This window comes from Podarcis gaigeae (genome assembly GCF_964106915.1).
Source record: "Podarcis gaigeae genome assembly, chromosome: 1".
In the NCBI taxonomy this organism is placed as follows: Eukaryota; Metazoa; Chordata; class Lepidosauria; order Squamata; family Lacertidae; genus Podarcis; species Podarcis gaigeae.
In genome coordinates this window covers 79,827,890-79,846,392 of record NC_139678.1, presented here as the reverse complement: position 1 = coordinate 79,846,392, position 18,503 = coordinate 79,827,890, and the positions used below count along the sequence as shown (strand labels likewise).

Below are 18,503 nucleotides of genomic sequence, written 5' to 3'. Positions count from 1 at the left end.
TCCTCATGTCAGATAATCTTAGCTACCAAGACAAGGGCATTACTTCTTGTCCTTTGATACAGCAGTCCCCAGAGGCGGTTTCAAATAAGAAAAAACACATTTGTTGCAATTATCACTTTAAAACCCTAAAGCTAGCTACCTTCATGTAAATAAAGCCAAGGTCACTGCAATAGTCCCATTAGACGGAGCCATGAAAAGTGAGTTTATGTACTGCCTTTGTCAAGATGACAGATTTCATCCTCCTCAAAATTTCAGAAATAACCGTGTGAGCTGTAACATCCCTTGGTTTTACTGCCTTTCTAGGAAAGTCATCAAAATATATTTTATTTACTTGACTGCAAATGCATGTAACCTTTGTATGTCACACTGTAATTTTCTGAAGAAGTGAATCTGCGTTCTGATCTGGGCAGATAAAAAAGGCTTGTCCCCAAGCTACTGAAAATCTGAGAGGATAACATTTGGGAACTGTGTGCTAAAACTAAAGGCTGGTAGTAGTTACATAAGACCAAACCCACTTTTTTAAAGAAAGGCAGAGGAAGTCCCATAAAGTATTAATATAGTGTAGTCTGGCAATGATCCCTTTGGTTCATACTGAGTAAGAATTTAGTTCACATCATTCTTGCCAATTTGTTTACTTGTTCAGTTATTCCAACTACTGTCAGATTGGTTTTTCAACTGCCCTCTTTCTGTCTCACCATTAGCTTGGAAGTACCATTTGTGCTGGTGTGAAGTAAGAAACAGTTATAAACAGTCTATTATGACCTGAAGGCACAATGGGAAGAGATAAACCCAGCAGTATTGAAGTCTACTACAACCTCTTTCTTCATCTTAGTTGGAAGATTCGGTAAACACCTGCATCCAAAATCAGCAAAGCAAAATTGCCCTGGTGATTTGATTTATTTTTTTTAAAGTTATTGACAGTTTCAGCATTTAAACCTTTATTGCACAAGATATAAAACATTAAAATACCTTACAGATGCATTTTACATAGACATGACAGACAAAAAACAGCTGAGCGCCATAAGTGGTTCTACACAGCTTCAGTGCTTCTTCATACTGTTAGAGGCACGCAATGCTGCTTTGGTACCCGGAAGAGGTGGAGACTGCCAAACAGCTGAACTTGTGCGCTTGAAATACCTCGGCTTACTTTTGTAGAAGATAGCTTCTAGTTTAGGACTTAAGATTACTCCAAAGAACTTGTTGATGTCTGGAGGGTTGTAGTATTGGTATGTAACAGCTTCATTAAGCTGAAGACCTGAGGAAACAAGCAGTTATTCTGTGAGTAATCCTTCAAGTAGCAACACATCTCCACTTGAAGCACTTCTACGTAGGGGGGAAAATGTGAAACCCAATCTATGAGTGGACTCTAGCCAGCAGCTCAATTCAGCTGCAGCACTCAACGGATCTAGGTATGGCTCGGCCTACATACGGAATACCTCACTGTAATTATCCAATAGTCTCCACCACACAAGCAGACTTATCATTTTGATTCAAAAAACCCCAAAGGAATTAAAAAGCAAGTTTGTCAGATGACCAAATAGAGGCAGGCCTGTAGAACAGAAATTATATTTCAAGCTGGGCAAGTTGGCTACACGATGAATCTCCCCCCCCCCCCCCGTAAGATTTTATTAAAGCTTTTTCACAATACAAGAAACTAAATAAAAACAAAAACAGAGGAAGAAAGAAGAAAGTGCAGAGTCTTCTCTCAAAGGTAGTTCTTAACCCTTGCCACTCACAGAAAGCGGGGGACCCTCCCAGCTCTCACCTGGGGGTTTGCCTTTCTTCTCCCTGTCTCTCACCCCGGGAGATCTTCCCTTCCTTGCATCTCAATCAGGGTCCTTCGACCAACCATCCACCATCCAGAAAGAGCATCTCATAGAGAGCAATGCAGCCTACACTGACTTTGCTCTCTCCGTAAGGTTGTGTAAAGGCTCTTGTGTTACCATCAGGGTCTTGCAGCAGAACTGAGCTCTGAGAGATTTGTTTATGTATTTATGTATTAGGACAGATCCAGCGAAAACTGAGAGGACCGTCAGAATCTGAAGCAAGAACCCTGTAATTTCAGTGATACCATTTTGCAGCCACTGAAAACTCACTCTTACCAGTGGCCCATGCAGGGATGGGTTTCCTGGGCTCGCTTTCGTCATCCGTGGAGTCATCGCTATTCAAGTCCATTCCATAGTCATTGTGGTTGACTTTGAGGGACTTGGTACCTTTCAGACCTTGGGGGCTCATTTGACTAGAGCAGCCAGCAGGAGATTTCTGTAATAAAGACGAGACCTGAATGGATTGGTTAATGTTACAGGTGCAGCAATTTGCCAACAGGGCTCTTTGGCTATACATCTTCCAGTTCCAATGTTTCGACCTGTGCCTTTTTAAGTTTCTTATTATGCAAGCACCTCAAATGACACTGTGGATATGTCCTCTGGGATCATTAATCACTATGGAAAGCTTATGATTACCATACCTAGAAGATGGAATATGGATGCTCTAATGTGCTTGAAGTTTTTTATTTTATTTTCTGTAATGTGTGTATATTATTATTGTTTATTAAATTTATATACTGCGTGTCATCCAAAGATCTCAGGGTGGTTCACAAGATAAAAAAACAGAATACAATCACAAATAAATAGTTAGAAACAAAGCAAAACAAAAACACCCATCCCAAACACATTTAAAAGGCCATAGAATATTAATCAGCCCAAGACCTGGTTGAAGAGAAACATTTTTGTCTGGAACCTAAAGATATATAATGACATTGCCAGGTGAGCTTCCCTGGGAGAAGCATTCCAAAAGCAGGGAGCCACTACAGAAAAGGCCTGTTCTTGTGTTGCCACCCTCCAGGCCTCTTGCAGAGGAGGCACACGAAAAAGGGCCTCAGATGATGATTGCAGAGGCCAGGTTGGTTTATAAAGGGAGAGGCGGGCCTTGAGCTATTGCGGGCCTGAGCCATTGGTGGTATGGTCCAAAAGGTAAATAGCTAGGGAGATGCTGGTGACTGCGTCACAGAACTAAATGGCACCAGCTATGCAAGTTCCTAAAAATTAAGGCTTGAGATTGGTAGTTCCAGTTTGTCTATCACGATATGCCACCAGGGAGTGGCTACTTCAAGAATGAATACATGAATGTACATAATGCAAAAGCGGCCAGTTACATTATACGTCGGAACTGAGCTTGTTCCAACATGCTGACACTTTGAAACACCATGAAGTCTAGGACTTCATAGACACACAAGGGCATTGCTATATATAGCACTCACAGCTTCCTCCTTCACTGGCTGAAAGAAAATAACTCCAGCTCTAACCAGAACAATGCTGAACTGCATTTTTGCTGGCTTCTAGTAATCAATCCTTCTCCTGCGCTTTTGTGAGTTATTGGAGCTGCACACCAGATACTCACAAGGCAACATGGGAGAATTTTGAAGTTTCACCTCCCTCATTCTGGTTGCTGCCAGGCTAAATGGAATAGCATACCGGTAAGTGTGTGTGTGTGTGTGTGTGTGTGTGTGTGTGTGTGTGTAGGGTGCGAGACACCATTGCTCCAAAGTAACCCCCTCAGTATTAGGAAGTACTGCTTCTTCTAAGTCCTTCCTATGGTGGTGCTACAGCCGGTACTTTTTTCCTTAAAAAATGTTTAGGGGTTCTCTCATTTTGACTCAAGAAAATCACCATTTTATAGTTCAAATTGGGAAAAATAGATACAGTAAATGGACAAAAGTACAAAGATTCACAAAATATTTAGGGGTATGCGTCCCCCCAGAAAAAAAAGCACTGACAACAGCCATGGAAGGGCTGCCCTTTACAAATATTCCCAGTCTTCTTTGATAACGGCAATCAAACAGCTTAGTTCTTCATATTCTCATGCCCCCTTGTGCTCATTTGTCAGAACTGCAGCACCTTTAGAATTCATGTCTGCTTATTGCAGCATAAACAGCTGCAGGTTTCTTCCAATATGTATTCAAAAGAGTGTTATTTTCAATGCCTTGCCTCCTTCAAAAAGGAAGGAAGTGTACAGCCTCAGGAAATGCTTAATAATGCAGCATCTGGCTCACAAAACTCACTCAAAACCCCATGCCAGTGACAGCCAAGCGGCTGTGCTAGAAGGTGTTGGTAAGGTAAGGAGAGAAGAGAAATAAAAGGTCCCCAAGTTGGAGGCATTTAACACATTCAGCAATATACAGCCTGGCTGTTCTTGATCTGCTTTAATCCCAGTGTAGGCCCTAATGATGCTTTGAGGTACACTACATAGCAAGGACAACTGCATGCTCTATAGCCAACAAGTGAGGGGAACTGCAGAAACATAGACACTGCCCCATCCCCAAGTGCTTACTTAACAGGCAAAGGGAAGGGAGGGGCAACAGAAGGCAATTTTGGGCTGCGTCTCCCCACTGCTCAGGGCATAGACAGAGTAAATATATCTCCAAGCATAAAACGGAGGACTGCTTTTAATTTCAGTTACTGAAAAGGTATCACAAGTTTGTGAGATATCAACGGACATCCAAGTCACTTTCCAATTCAAAGCCCAAGTATCTGACCACAGGCCTCAACTATCTATCACTTACCTGGGCAGTTATATTCAACCATTTATTAGCAGCAGGAACTGTGTCCACCTGAACAGCTTTCTTTTCTTGCTGCAGCTCGTCTAGGCGGGTAGAATTCTGTTCATCCTATTGGCAAGATCAGATTTATTAGCTGACCATTCTACAATGGTCTTTGATTCCATCTACTTCACCCAGACACCATTGAAATTTAGTAGGGTAGCCTCTTCACCAGAAGGCACCAGCAGCTATTTTTTTTGTAAAGATGCAGAGGGTCTTCAAAAAACAAGTTTCTTTTCGGAAAAATCCATTAAGATGCTCCACTAATAAGTCCATTAACTCTTCCCACCTGCTCCCCCATCATCAGTGAAGCATAATTATGAATGCTACCTTTCCCCTGGGTGACTCCCCAGACACCCATCCCATTCCCCAAAGAACAAATATAAGTGTAAACTCAGTTCTCTTGTAGAGCATATCGTGCAAAAAATGTGCACAAACTTACAATCTGGTTCAGTATGGTGGGATACATAGCTGCACAAGATTAACACAGCACTTTACAGAATTTAAATGGTGTCAGACAAGAAAATACTCAATTCAAGCAGTTCCCATCAGCAGTACAAGGGACAAGTTGATGTCCTGCATTTTCAAAATGCATCTGCTAAAATTAGGGGGCTTTGTTTACATAGCTGCTGGCAAGTGGGGCTTTATGCCCATCCCCACTTCAAATCCTGGCTTTCCAATTCCTTGGCGTACCTTCAGATTTTCTTCCTCTTCTGTAACTACTGCTAGCTCCTGGGGTCTCACCAATTTCTCTTTATCATGCTGTCCATGGTGTCTAAAAAGTGAAAGGAGAGCATACATAAACATGTTTACTTGTGACTGGATTACTAGCAAGTCTGTGTTAGGACTGCAGCTTTAAGCACTTTCTCTTAATTACAAAATGCATATATTACCCCAAAGAAAACCATATGGTTTTAGAACTGGCCCTTTTACATACAATTTTGGGAAGTCGTCAGAATTGCATCTACACCATTCCATCAAGTGTTCCTAGGGTCATCCAACCTTGTAACCAAGGGAGCAAAGTCCTCACCCTTTCCCCTGTTTTGTGCAATTGTGCTCCAGCATTTTCTTAATTTCTCCAACGGTCTTCCACTCTCGATTTTTGTGCCCTTCTTCCTGAAACAAGGAGTACAGAATCAGCACCTACCACAAACATGAAGAGCAGGCAGGGAAATGCCAAATTCCTGTAGTGAAGTGTTTCTCAACCTTGGGTCCCCAGATGTTGTTGGACTACACCTTCCATCATCCCTGAACTCTGGCCTTGCTAGCTAGGGATGATGGGAGTTGTAGTTCAACAACCCAAGGTTGAGAAAGGCTGCTGTAGTGCAACATAGAGAACTCTGCCCCATTATATTTAACTGCTCCTTATGTACACAACAGGAATTGTATTAAGAGAGGTTTTATTGTAACAACAACATTTATTAAAAAACTAAACAGCCAAGCAGAATGCTTTAGAAACAAACCAAGCAGTTCAGACAATACTTCTCAATTCTCACCCATACGTGCAACAAAAACCACAGTGGGACGCGTGCTTTTTTCATGGCTCCCCAGAAGATACAGAAGGTAATGCCTGAGCTAGCAGATTTTGCATTTAATATCTCTGAGGGCATGTGGCAATGGTATTACCTCTTATCCCCATGAATGCTAGGAAGCTAGATGCAAAGACATTTGGGTAGGTTTTAAAAACCTACATATTCTCACCACCAAGAGTCCTTCCACATTTTGCTCACTCCTCACCCCTTCTGACAACTCCTTATGGCCTGGCTTTGTTAATAGGAACCAGCAGGTCAGTGGAGATTTAAATGCATCTTCCTCTTTCCAAGGGGACCTCCAGGGTTTGATACTTCAGGCAACGGCAAATGCACTTTTCAGGATTACAAGAAGACGTTGCTCAGGAATTGGACTATTTCAGTCTCCAGCATGCAGGGCTTAATCCTCCGCCTCCGTTTCATTCTCTTCTGTACACCCTTTCACTTGACATTCAATACAGTGCTCACCATCTGAAGCACCTTCTGTTTTCGCGCTTCTGCTTCCCCCATTTTCTTAGTAGATATTCTTTTCTTGGTCTTTTCCTCTGCTACTTTCTCTTCCCGCACCTGTGTGAAAGATCCTTTCATATTTTAGTTTTCATATTTCAGACCTCAAGACCATACTGAATAACAATTCATATAGTATCTGGGGAGGTGGGGGAGAACAGAATCCAGTCAAGAATTGTCAACCCTATATGCCTGTCAAGTACCAATTTGAGTTTATGATCTCAGTGCCGAGTACTAAGTGCGATCCTGTAGTCAGTGCCAGACCAGAACTGAAGAGACCCAGGTTCAAATCCCCACTGGGTGCAGCTCATGAGGTGACCTTGAGCTAGTTGTAGCCTCTCAGCCTCCCTGGCCTCGCAGGATTGCCAGGAGCAAGGCTAGGGAACCAAGTGCCCTCCATATGTTCTTGGACTGTAACTCCCATCATCATTACCTTGGGTCACACAGGCTGGGGCTGATGTGAGTCAGAGTCCAGCAACATCTGGGCAAAGGTTCTTCAGCTCTTGTTAAAAGGCCAAACCAAGAGTAGCCAATGTGGTGCTTTCTGGATATTGTTGGACTGCAACTCCCATCAGCCTCAGTCAGCATGGCCAATAGTCAGGGATAATGGAAGCTGTATTCCAGCAACATCTGGAGGGTACCACATTAGTGACCCCTGGATTACATATACAGTGGTACCTCTGGTTACGTACTTAATTCGTTCCAGAGGTCCGTTCTTAACCTGAAACTGTTCTTAACCTGAGATACCACTTTAGCTAATGGGGCCTCCTGCTGCTGCCGCACTGCGGGAGCACGATTTCTGTTCTCATCCTGAAGCAAAGTTCTTAACCCGAGGTAGTATTTCTGGGTTAGCGGAGTCTGTAACCTGAAGCGTATGTAACCCGAGGTACCACTGTATACAAAGAATTAACGTTGGGATTGGTAGCCTATTTAATAAAACATAAAACCACATCTCTCAGAATGGATGACACAACATACCAATAGGAATCCGCTTACATGCTCTGACTACTGTCATTAAAAGGCTAGGAAGAAAATGGGACCAACTCCCACCTTCTCGCTCCTTTCTTCATGTTGAGATAACTTCTGCTCCATTCTCCTTCTCTTTTCTTCCCCCATCTGCTCCACCCGTTCTCGAGCTTGCAGGGTCTTTCTTAGCCGTTCTTCCCGCTTTCTGTGAGATATAGAGAAATAGGTGTGTTTATAGTAGAGGCTGGGGAACCTTAGGCCTGGCACAAAGCCCCAATTTGGCAAGCAATGATGCTTCCCCAAACCACATCCACCAAGCCCATACCTGACATGATATGTGGTATCAGGTATGGGGCAGGCAGGGAACGCGCCACAGGGAACCTTAACATGCACTCCCAATTGTTCATTAGCAAGGAAGGATGGTATCATGGCCAATCAGCCCACTGGAACTGGCTGCAGTACAGAGCTCCCCATGGGGAACTTGGTAGTGCTGCCAATCCTTGTAGAAAGCAGGGCTTGAACCAGTTGATCAGTGGTAATTTTATTATTATTACTATTACTTTTATTATTACTTACTTATATCCTGCCCATCTTGACTGGATTGCCCCAGCCACTCTGGGCAGTTTCCAACATAATACAAAAAGGCAGCAAGCCTTGCTTGACTTCAATTTTCCTTTGTTAGCATGCTGTACCACCAAGGAAAAATGGTTCATCTGACATCATAGTGATCTCAGGTGATTGAGTTTCCCCCACCCCAATAAATATAGATGAAATATATTTTCAGTGCTATGAAGAGTTTACACCCGTACGTCCTGCCATATTTGAAGAGAGTTCTCTCTTCCTTTGGCATGACCTCCCCCCACAGGCCACCTATGGTCCGCCTGCCCATCACCTGATGCCGGCAGGCTGCTGATTCTTCCCTAGCTTGCATTCAAGCTGGCGATGCAAAGGAAGAATCAGGTCCTTGCTGAGAGTGCACTCCTGAGTCACCTCCTTCCTTTTAGCTGCAACATGAACTTCCGCAAGATGGACATCATATGCCAGGCTTGGGAAAGGTGGTGTAATTTGTATAAATGGCCTGCCATGCCTAGCTTAGACTGCAGGCTGGACTTATCTAGGTGAATGGCCCCCAGTTATCCAAACGGGACTGAGGGTGAACAGCTACCTACAGCCTTATCTCTTCTAGCCGCCGCTTTTTTTCTTCCTCAACTTTCTGCTTCCTCTGCTGCTCAGCTTCTTGCTTTTTCCGCAAACTCTCAAGACGCTGTCGCTCCTTTGCCTATGATGTGTAGAAAGTTTAGATTACTTCCGGTTGTGGCAACCATTTATTATTATTATTATTTACTATTTTTATTTATTACCGACCCACTAGCCAACAAAAGCAATGTTTTCTCCAACCTCACTACCACGAGTTAAGGCCAGATCAGTACGTGTAGCTGTACTTAGGTACGTGAAACACCAAAACCTTCCAAAAAGATCCATATGCAGCTAAAATGGGTGGTGCATTTAGGGCAGTTAAGTCTTTTAAAAAATAAATAAATTCCCAGACCACAAAATGAGAAAAGTAGTTACTTACAACAAACTCTCCCTTTGGTAGGATGAATATGAAAAGGAAAGGAAAGACAAGTTACTTAGTTTCCAAGTCTAAAAGCTAACTAACCAGTTCATTAGAGTGATTCAATAGCAGTTCCTCCTGCCTTAGTAAAGGAAAGGCTTGTGAGAAGATGCAAAATGGCCCTGGGGCCCAGCAAGTAACCTCTTTACCTTATCAGTAATAACAGAGGAGAGATGAGGCAAACAAATCCCAATTTGCTGCCTTAAGGCTATCAAAGATCCCAAGTTCCACAGAAGGAATGGGAATTAAATTAAACTAAACCAAAGCTGGGAAGTCCAAGAAGCTTAATTTTGAAGAGACTTCAGCCATGCTTCAGATAGGACAAAGGGCAGAAGATGATGGCTTGGTCTGACCGGTGACCTCCCAAATTGGTTTCCCCAAGAGTAAGGCAGACCGATCGAACCCACATGCACAAGTGGAGGAAGAAAATTCTCTTGCTGGTATGCGCTGGAAATTTCCCACGAGGCCACCTACAAAATGACAGTGCTAGCCCCAACCTCACATCTCTCAGTGAGATAAAAGGATGCATAAGCCCACACTATTAGTTCACCAAGCCCAATCCAGCTGGCAGCAGTTCTGCAAGGTCTCATGCAGAGGTCCCTTAGCCCTGCTACGCAAGGTAACTGCAGCTGCCAGGAGCTCAATGTGTAGCAGACTTTTAACTTGAGCAGCATCCTTGACACTTACCTTGGAGGTAGGCTTACTGGGGGTGCCACGTTTGATGAGATTTTTCATGACACTATTGTGGCCTGCAGACCCTGGGGATTTGAGTAGTTGGCTCTTCTGTATTGTCTGGAAGAAGTTTTTGAAAGGCCGTGTGATCTGTCGGAAGAGTATGGATGTTCTTAGTGGCTGGCCAGTGATGTGGCATCAGAAAAGGGCCATTATGTTGTCCTTGGCATTTATTTACCTTGCCTGGGCCAGATAAGGGCTTGTTTGCAGGAGATGTGGGTTTGTGACTAGGAAGAGAAGCGCCTCCATCCTGTGTGTGCTGGGCAGCAGGCAGCTCATCCATTGCTTGTTTATAACTCTGGCTCCTGAAAAGAGCATGAAATGTATACATAGCAATCCCGATTACATAAATTATCCTTGCTGTCAGAGATCTGAAGACTCCCAACGATTCAGCAGGATCAAAAGGTTTGGGGCCTCTTACTCAATGTCCTTTTAGAGGTCAAGGTGCCCTATAAGCTCTCCAGTGAAGCTCAAAGAAAACTGGGGAGGAGATTACAGAGGAAACCACAAAAACAAAACAAAAGCCTAGCAAGCACAAGAAACAAAAAAACCTTCTATATATTTTTGAATCCAAAATTTCGGACCCTTCAGATTAGAGTAAAATAACACTTTGATATAGTAACATGTTCAAGAATATACAGTTGTCCTTGGAAGTAGAACGGAGTCTGTTCCAACTTCCAAAACGTTCGGAAACCAAAGCGTGGCTTCTGATTGGCTGCAGGAAGCTCCTGCAGCAAATTAGAAGCTGTGGAAGCCCCGTCAGTTCGCAAACCGGAATACTCACTTCTGGGTTTGTGGCGTTCGGAAGCCAAAACATCTGAGTACCAAGGCATTCGGGATCCAAGGTACGACTGGTATACTGTTATGCCACATGGTTTCATGACAGCCAATTTTGCCTGACACTTCCAATTTTGTGTCAATGTACATAACACGTGTTAAGCTTACCCAGTTATCCAAATTTCCTCTGATCTGTTGTAGTAGGAGATTTTCATTATAGAGCTTTTACCAGTAAAGATAATGGACTGCATACTATTTCTAAGTCCACCCACCTGCCAACGGTGACCCACTGAGTGGGGAGATGGGGGGGATAAGAAAAGAGAGAAGAATAAGGCTCACTGGCTGGACCTATCCTGGAAGAACTCATGTCCCAGAACAAAGATAAGCTTTCATCAGATATACTTGTGTAACCAATCCCTAACACAAGGCATCATGATACCTTCCAGGAGAACTCTTTCTACCTGAAACAACTTTTGGTAACTGCACTGATTGGAAACTGAGGTGGATTAAATCAAAGCTGAAAAGAAAAAAGAGAGGCCACACCAGATTATGCTCCCAAAAGAAAACATACCGTATATTCTGCAATTGCTCATGGGGACAGCTCTGGGCTGAATAGTCAGCTCCACAGACCTGGGTGTCAGTAATTTTAGTTTCAGCTGTTTCTGTGGAGAAGGCACAATTAGTTCAATGAAGGGTATTTTCCTGAAACAGTATCACAAAAGCCACCCTCAACTGATGGCAGCTAAGGTTAGGTGGAAATCGTACCATGGGCACAACGTGTACTCTAGACAATGCTAACCTAGGCATAGTAACAGTATGCCAAGATTCAGGTCTCGTGTGCCTCAATCCTTTCCATTGGAAAGACAAGATGCTAAGCATTTATGCAGGTTAACTTATATGACAGTTCCCCTTTATTCTAAACTTGGAAACACAACCCATATAATTAAAATTCTAAAGAAACAAATATAGATTTTTAAAATAAAAAGGAAATGATTCAAACAATGCTATAGTGGGCTGATGGCAACTTCTTTCATTTGTTTCACAAAGTCCTGTGCTGCGCAGGCAGCTTTGATTGCCTGAAGCTGTTTACCTTTACTGAATGATTCCCCTTGTTGCATCTCAAGCAGAACTGGACTTTGCAGAGTGCAACAAATATTCAGACTAGGTGCACCCAGAGCACAAGTCATACTTCGTAGTGTGTTCAAAGTCTATAGGAAAAAACAATGTTTATACAGTGACAGTCTTTCCACAAGGTTGAGCAAGCTGAATCCTAGATGAAGCACATGCATAACTTTTATTAAAAGGTAAAGGACCCCTGACAGTTAAGTCCAGTCGCGAACGACTCTGGGTTGTGGTGCTCATCTTGCTTTACAGGCCAAGGAAGCTGGCATTTGTCCGCAGACAGTTTTTTCCAGGTCCTGCGGCCAGCATGACTAAGCCGCTTCTGGCGCAATGGAACACTGAAACCAGAGCAACTCACACAAACAGTAAAATAAGCACATGCCATTTTTTTACATAGAAAGATGAAAGAGAGAGAAATATTAAAAGGCTATTTCCAAGAAAGCAGCTATATAGCACCCAGTGAGGGAACCCAACTGAAGTCAAGGAAATATTCAAACACCAGAAGCAGGAGTCTTGGGATCAGTTTATACTATTAAAAGATCAAATAAAACTTTCTTAGACTAGCACTACAGGCAGTGGTGTCATGGGGGACTAAGAAGAGAAGGCATGCTTATTCAATTGCTCTCCTAAACAAAGCCTTCCTCCAATATCTGGGCAAAGGCTTCAGTGGTATGGTCATGTAGGTTGGGCCTACCTGGCTTAGAAAAGACACAGTCAGAGATATGTAAAGTTGAAAGGGACCACAAGGGTCATCTAGTCTAACCCCCTGCAATGCAGGAATCTTTCACCCAACATGGGGTTCTAACCCAAAACCCTGAGATCCAGAGTCTCATGCTCCACTGACAAAGCAGGGGTGGTGTCTTGTTTTGGCAAATTAAGGTGAAAAATATCCCAACACAGTAGCAGCCGGCAGTACAGACTTAATTACTTGCATTAGTTAAGATGGATAATGTCTGTTCAGTTGCACAAGGGGTGATAGTTCTATCTTGACACAAGAAACTATGTCCCTGCAATGAGATACTTTTACAAGTCTAATCTGACACCCAAAACAGGAAACAGGGGTGGCAAATAAAACTTCTTCCCAAGACCACACACAAGTGTTAAGACTCGGAACCTCCAAGAGGCTCATGTCTAAGGCCCTAATTTACTTCTCTACCCGACAGATACAACACTTAGTTTTCCTCTGCATTTTGCACAAGTCTCCAAGTTTTGTTTGGATGCCTTTTAACATGGAGCATCTATCACTAGCCATTCTGACAGAACTAACTGGCCGGTCCTCTGATCCAACCGACAGATTCGTACAAGATTATGAGGGAAAGTGATCTGAACTAAAGCAGGTGCAAGGAAAGAGCAGGCAATTCACCAGTTGTAACCCAGTGGATAGCTTATCAATACCTTACCTCACTGGTTTCAGCATTCTGTGCCAAAAAAGGCCTAAGGAGAGGCATTTGACAAAGCGTTACCCATCCCAACAGAGATCAAAACAATGGCTGAATGAGCAGATTAAAACCTTAAGGCACTTCCAAAGAACAACTGACGGGCTACTTGAACAGAAGTTGAATCTTCTGATAGAACAAAGCTGAAAGAACAGCATATTGTGTCCCCAGGTCTAGCAATCTACTTTTTTATGCCCTTCAGGGTGCAACTTCAGAAGTTTAAACTGAACATAAGGCTCCAAGGAAAGGTAAAGACTTTTTGCAGAGCCACTGGTCTTAAAGTGGACAGTAGAAAACAGGAATGGAGAGCATGTAGACCTCCACATGTTGTTGGACTCTGGCTCCCATCATCCCTGACTGCTGGCAATGCTGGTTGCAATTGATGTTGCAATGACATTAGGAGGCCCACAGGTTCCCCAGTCCTGGCGTAAAATGACTTTAAGCTATACGTTTATTAGGAGCCTCATAGTTGCCAAGGGAACAATGACCAATCCTTTGGTCAAGTGTGCCAGAAACACATCCAAAGTGTTAAATAAGCACCATTCAAGCATATATCACAACACATATGTATGCAATGAATCTCTTTATACCCTGGGGACATTTTACCAGTAGATTCCTGAGCTGAGGAGCAGATCGCCACATAAATCTGGGAAGGTGAGGAGTATAGGCCAGACAACTAGGGCTTTCTTGTCAATTAGGACCAAAAGCTCCCTCTGCCACTTGTGACCTTAGTCAAGAACCAAAGTGCAACAGAGCCTTGAGACTGAGGCGACTCCCAGTCTTTGCTCTTCCACTGTAAACTACAGACGGAACCGCAACTCATTTTCCACATTATGAGTATTTTTCTTCAGTGTACATTCCACTAGGATCCATCCACACTAGAAGGCATGACATAGATGCTGTGGGTAGGGTGTTTGATGCTCAACACACATTAGCAAAACACTTGTGATAGGTGCCATTTTATGATCCTGTTTGTTTGTTTTGTTTTAACTGCCACTAAGACAATTTTCCAGGTAGGGGTATTTTGGGTTTGGTACTTTTTTATAATGAAAGAGATATAGTGCTAACACATCACTATGCTATACTGTTAACATTTAAAATGAATTAAAAGGAAAACATATTTCTCTTATTTCCATATTAGCAACCTTTATAATGGCACTGGTCAGATTTTTTTTAAAAAAACTCTTTTTTTAAATTTAAAGTTAAAGTTATAGCAGAATCTTCCAAAGGGCTTTGATTTCTGTCTGTTTGCTAAAGCTTGCTCACCTATGTTTGCTGGTTTCATCATCCATGAATATATCAATGGAATTGTGGCCTGGAGAATAAAAAAGTTAAAGAAAACCATTAGTTGAACAAATGCTTGAAGGGTAAAAGTGTGGTTTGCTTCTATTCCTCCCATTAGCAACTCTGTCAGTCTAAGAGGCAGAACTTTAAACATATCAACAAGTTCTGCTACAGTGAAGGGTGTATGTGTGTGTATTCTCTCTGGTGTGTGCACATACACATGCACAGAATTAACATACCAGCCCATTTGCTACTTGTCTTCATTCAGCACTTTCACTGTGCATGACAAAGAGCATAGTATGCCACAGGTTTTATTAAATCAGTGTTAGTTAAGGGGAGATGTGAGGCGTGAACTATTAAGGAATACCAGTGTACTTTTCAGCGTAGTTCCTAGCCTGAAAAAAGAAGGCAAATACACTGTGTGTACCAGGGTTAGATATCAAGTTTTGAAGGCCCTCCAATTAGGAAGTGACCCCGCACTTTCTATATAAGCAGCATATTGGAGATGCCAATTTCTTTCCCATATGTCACAAACTTAAGGCTACATATTGACAGCTTGTAGAGCCTTACATCCCAGAAGTGAACTGAATTGTCTTTACTTACAGCTTACTTGGCTAGAGGTAGATGAGGAGTCCCAAACTGCTTTCTTCTGAGCAACGCTCTTGTGGATGGATTTCCGAATCATGCTTTTCCTTTTGTTGGCTAGTGAGTATTTCTCCGCGAGTGACACCCGCCTGCTCTTGCGAGGTCTATTTGGAGGGGGGTGGCTTGACTGAGAGTCTGCAGAAGTTCCAGTGTTGTTCTTTAACCCTCGGGAAAACTCTCCCTCGGGCACCATATTAGTGACTAGTTCTTGGGCAGGAAAGTCTTCAATTTCACACATTGCTTTTTCATTCAAAGAAGTGTTTGGAGTGGATGTACGCATTGATCTGACAGCATCTTTTTCTGTGTTTCCCGGATCAGTTGTGTCTGTCAGCACCAACGCAGAGCTATTTGCTACACCTGCAGCCTCTGTAGCCCCAGGCCTAGCAACTGAACAGCCACTAGAACCCACAGTGATGATTTCAGGGTCTCCATTCATCTCCTCATTCAGTTTTCCTGATAATTCACTATTTTGGCTACAGTCAGTACCAAATGTTCCACCACCTGCTGGATACATAGTCAACTTGTCACACTGTACTTCTGAAGTTGGTTTAGCAACAGAGCAGGCCGCAAAACCAGACATGGATCTTGCCATCCCCACATCAATTTTTTTCAGTTTCTCTTCACATGGGGACAGACACTGAGAAGGTACTATCTTTACACTGCTTCGTCTTCTAGACAGTCTTAAAAGAGAAACAAGCAAATAAACTTATTGTTAAAGTTTTTTAAAATCTAAAAAAAAAAATATTCTATGTTAAGCCACAGGGTGGCACCAGATACTGGGATACAAATTTCAGATATTCCACAAAGCTTTTCTCCACTAGAATTGAGTGTGACCACACCAAATCCCTCCATTTTCTTTGTAGTGTTATAGACAGGATAAACCTAGAAATTAATGAATGCTAGGATTTTGGTTATTTGTGGTATGAAGGGAGAATGCAAGCTGCAAAGGAATTCCTGGGCTGGCTTATGCAAGCCAGCCTGGCTGTGAGAAGAGGAGACCTGCTAGCATTACAAAAAGGTGTTGAGGGGCCACAGAAGGATCCTTTGGCCTGGGGAGTCAGATGTCACAATGGTTGCCAGGGTAACTGTGAGGGGCCAGGAAAGGGGAGTTTTGAAACAGGGGCTTCTGGGCAGAAGGAGGAGGAAGTAAGGCTGAGATCCACCTTAGAGAAGGAGACGAAAGGTCATCTGCAATGCCATGGGCCATGCTGTACGATCTAGACTCCCTCTATGCAGGTTGAAGGTGTAAATAGGCAAATAAACCCTATTTCTTAAAGCATGACAGTGTCTGCCGTGTCTTCCATTCTCCAAAGGGACACAGACCTTGCATGTGTGCCTGTGGCCCCATACGCTCTTGCCACTGCTTTGCAGAGAGAGGGGCAGGCACTGGGCTTTTGTAACAATAGGTTACTCCACTGAATAGTCATTGTCCTTATTAGGTGCCCAGCGCAGGGTAAAACTAAGGCTTGATTTAAGCACTGCATGGTGCTGGCTGACAAGTATAATCTTGAAACAGAGAGAGGAACATGATATTAGCAAAACCTGGGGACAACCACTTTAGCAAGTTATAATTCAGTCCTGGGCAAGTACAGAATTGATATAGCTCTTTTAAATACACATAGATGAACATCTAAAAATATTATATCTCTGTGACCTCTGACTGCAATACCTTTTTCTAGTTATTTCCTTATATTCATCCTTAAAACATGAAGATCGTTTCTTCTTTCGATACTTCTTTTGAGAAGGCGTTCTGGGCATCAGCTCAGGCTCAGCACTGAAGTTGCTATTAAAAACAATCTACTGAATAAATGAACTGAACCAAAATAAAAAAATAAAGATTGCAAGTTGCATTCAATGTTTGGCATATTCAGAGGAAACCCACTGAAATTAATGGACATTACCAATCCATTGCTCCCAATAGGTCTAGTCTAGCCTCAGCAAAGTTTAGCTGGATTCAATACAATACGCTGGTCCCTATTTCAGAAGAAAATCTTAAATATTATACTGCCATTCTAGCAGGCCAGAACATGTTGCAATACCAGCCAGTTGATAGTAAAAGAATAATATATTCATATGTATTTATCACAGTGACAGCCACTGAATCCACATGCAGAAAAGCCCCTCAAACAGTCAGTCCTAAACTTCTGATGCAAATACCCAGCTTATGCCAGGAGCAGAATAAAGCAAAACAAAAAACAAAACCCACATGCCAGAGAGACAGCCTTGATTTCCATCAGACTGGTACTCTGCATTTTTTAAATCTCTTAAGAATAGTGCAGAAATTATGGCACTGGTGGAAAAAGTCATATTCCCCTTTTATAAGATGCCTGGGATTCAAGGGTCAAAGCCTAAGCCTACCTATCAAACATCTTCAGGGCTTCGTCCTCGATTTCCCGCAACCACACCAAGCATTTATGTTCAGCATTGAACAAGAATTCTGTGAACTTCCGGCTACAAACATCTAGAAGATGAGTGGGGCCTCCTGCCTCTGCCATGGCACTGGTTAAAACAGGAGAAAAATACATTAATCATTGTATTCTGCATTTGATTGCATAGTGATTTCCTCCTAGCAGCAGATAATATTGACAACCAACCAATTTTCTTACAAACGTGCTTGTCTGAGTCTACCATGGAAACTGAAGTTGAGCGAGAAAGCTAACAGGCCAGAAAGACAAATGAAGAGTAACCATCAACTTATACATATGTAATGTTAAACAACTTACATCATGCAAAATCAGTAATAGGGAGAAACTAGGAAGCCAACGCTGCCCGGGTTTTCAATACGGTTAGGAACGGTTACTTTTCAACTAGCCTGATTAGATTTTGCTTTTAGAAGAGTTAGATTAAGCGCCATTACGTTTGCAAATTGTTTAACTCCTTTGCTGCTTGCCAGGGGCTGAATGGGGAGAGAGCTTCCTGGGTAATGTAAGAAAGGGAAAAGAGGATGAGCGCAAGCCGCTCCCTCCCTACCAAGATAAAGGAGTCGAGCAAAGCTCAGAACCTGCTAGTTAATAGCAAATCCAAGGAAACAAACTTAAGTTCTCCGTCGGTTGCCCAGAAAGAGGCAAACTGCAAACCCTGCACCCTGCAGGGAGCACACCTAAAACTTGCACGGTAAGTGCCTGAATTCTTAAAAACAACACAGCAGAACGCCCTCCGCCCGCCTCAGCATTCGAAGCGAGCGCCCGCCCCCTCGCGCGCCTTCTCACCCCTTCCGCCGCGCAGCTACATCGCGGCTCACGCGCAGAGAGGGCGGATTATACGAATAGACGACGCCTATTGGCTGCAGCCTT

At 43.0% G+C, this 18,503-nt stretch overlaps 1 protein-coding gene across 4 annotated transcripts; it reads right to left on the bottom strand.

Moving 5' to 3' along the window:
* Positions 1–921: 921 nt before the first annotated feature.
* Positions 922–18,474, bottom strand: LOC310839941 (inner centromere protein B-like). 4 transcript variants are annotated; one of them, XM_083729051.1, is made up of 19 exons: positions 17,934–18,474; positions 17,569–17,709; positions 16,880–16,993; positions 15,169–15,890; positions 14,548–14,596; positions 13,246–13,279; positions 11,814–11,931; positions 11,295–11,385; positions 10,125–10,251; positions 9,902–10,036; positions 9,176–9,187; positions 8,769–8,878; positions 7,684–7,804; positions 6,595–6,693; positions 5,628–5,713; positions 5,291–5,372; positions 4,562–4,666; positions 2,103–2,262; positions 922–1,255 (listed from the first exon to the last, which is right to left on the bottom strand). In XM_083729051.1, exons 1-19 carry the CDS (start codon positions 17,936–17,938, stop codon positions 1,041–1,043), a joined length of 2,526 nt encoding a protein of 841 aa, XP_083585177.1. In that variant the 5' UTR covers positions 17,939–18,474; the 3' UTR covers positions 922–1,040. The 4 variants fall into 4 exon arrangements, with proteins under 4 accessions (XP_083585177.1, XP_083585178.1, XP_083585175.1 ...); XM_083729052.1 differs by having other exon boundaries at positions 17,930–18,212; XM_083729049.1 differs by lacking the exon at positions 17,934–18,474 and having other exon boundaries at positions 17,569–17,872.
* Positions 18,475–18,503: the final 29 nt, after the last annotated feature.

Bases quoted from the DNA above. Each gene is read 5' to 3' on its own strand.
- LOC310839941 (XM_083729049.1), bottom strand. From the start codon at position 17,735: ATGTATTTTTCTCCTGTTTTAACCAGTGCCATGGCAGAGGCAGGAGGC. The intron at 5,714-6,594 runs GTGAGCACTGTA...TCCTTGTTTCAG, and splicing joins AACAGAAGGTGCTTCAGATG to GAAGAAGGGCACAAAAATCG. The intron at 2,263-4,561 runs GTAAGTGATAGA...TCTTTATTACAG, and splicing joins GGTTGAATATAACTGCCCAG to AAATCTCCTGCTGGCTGCTC.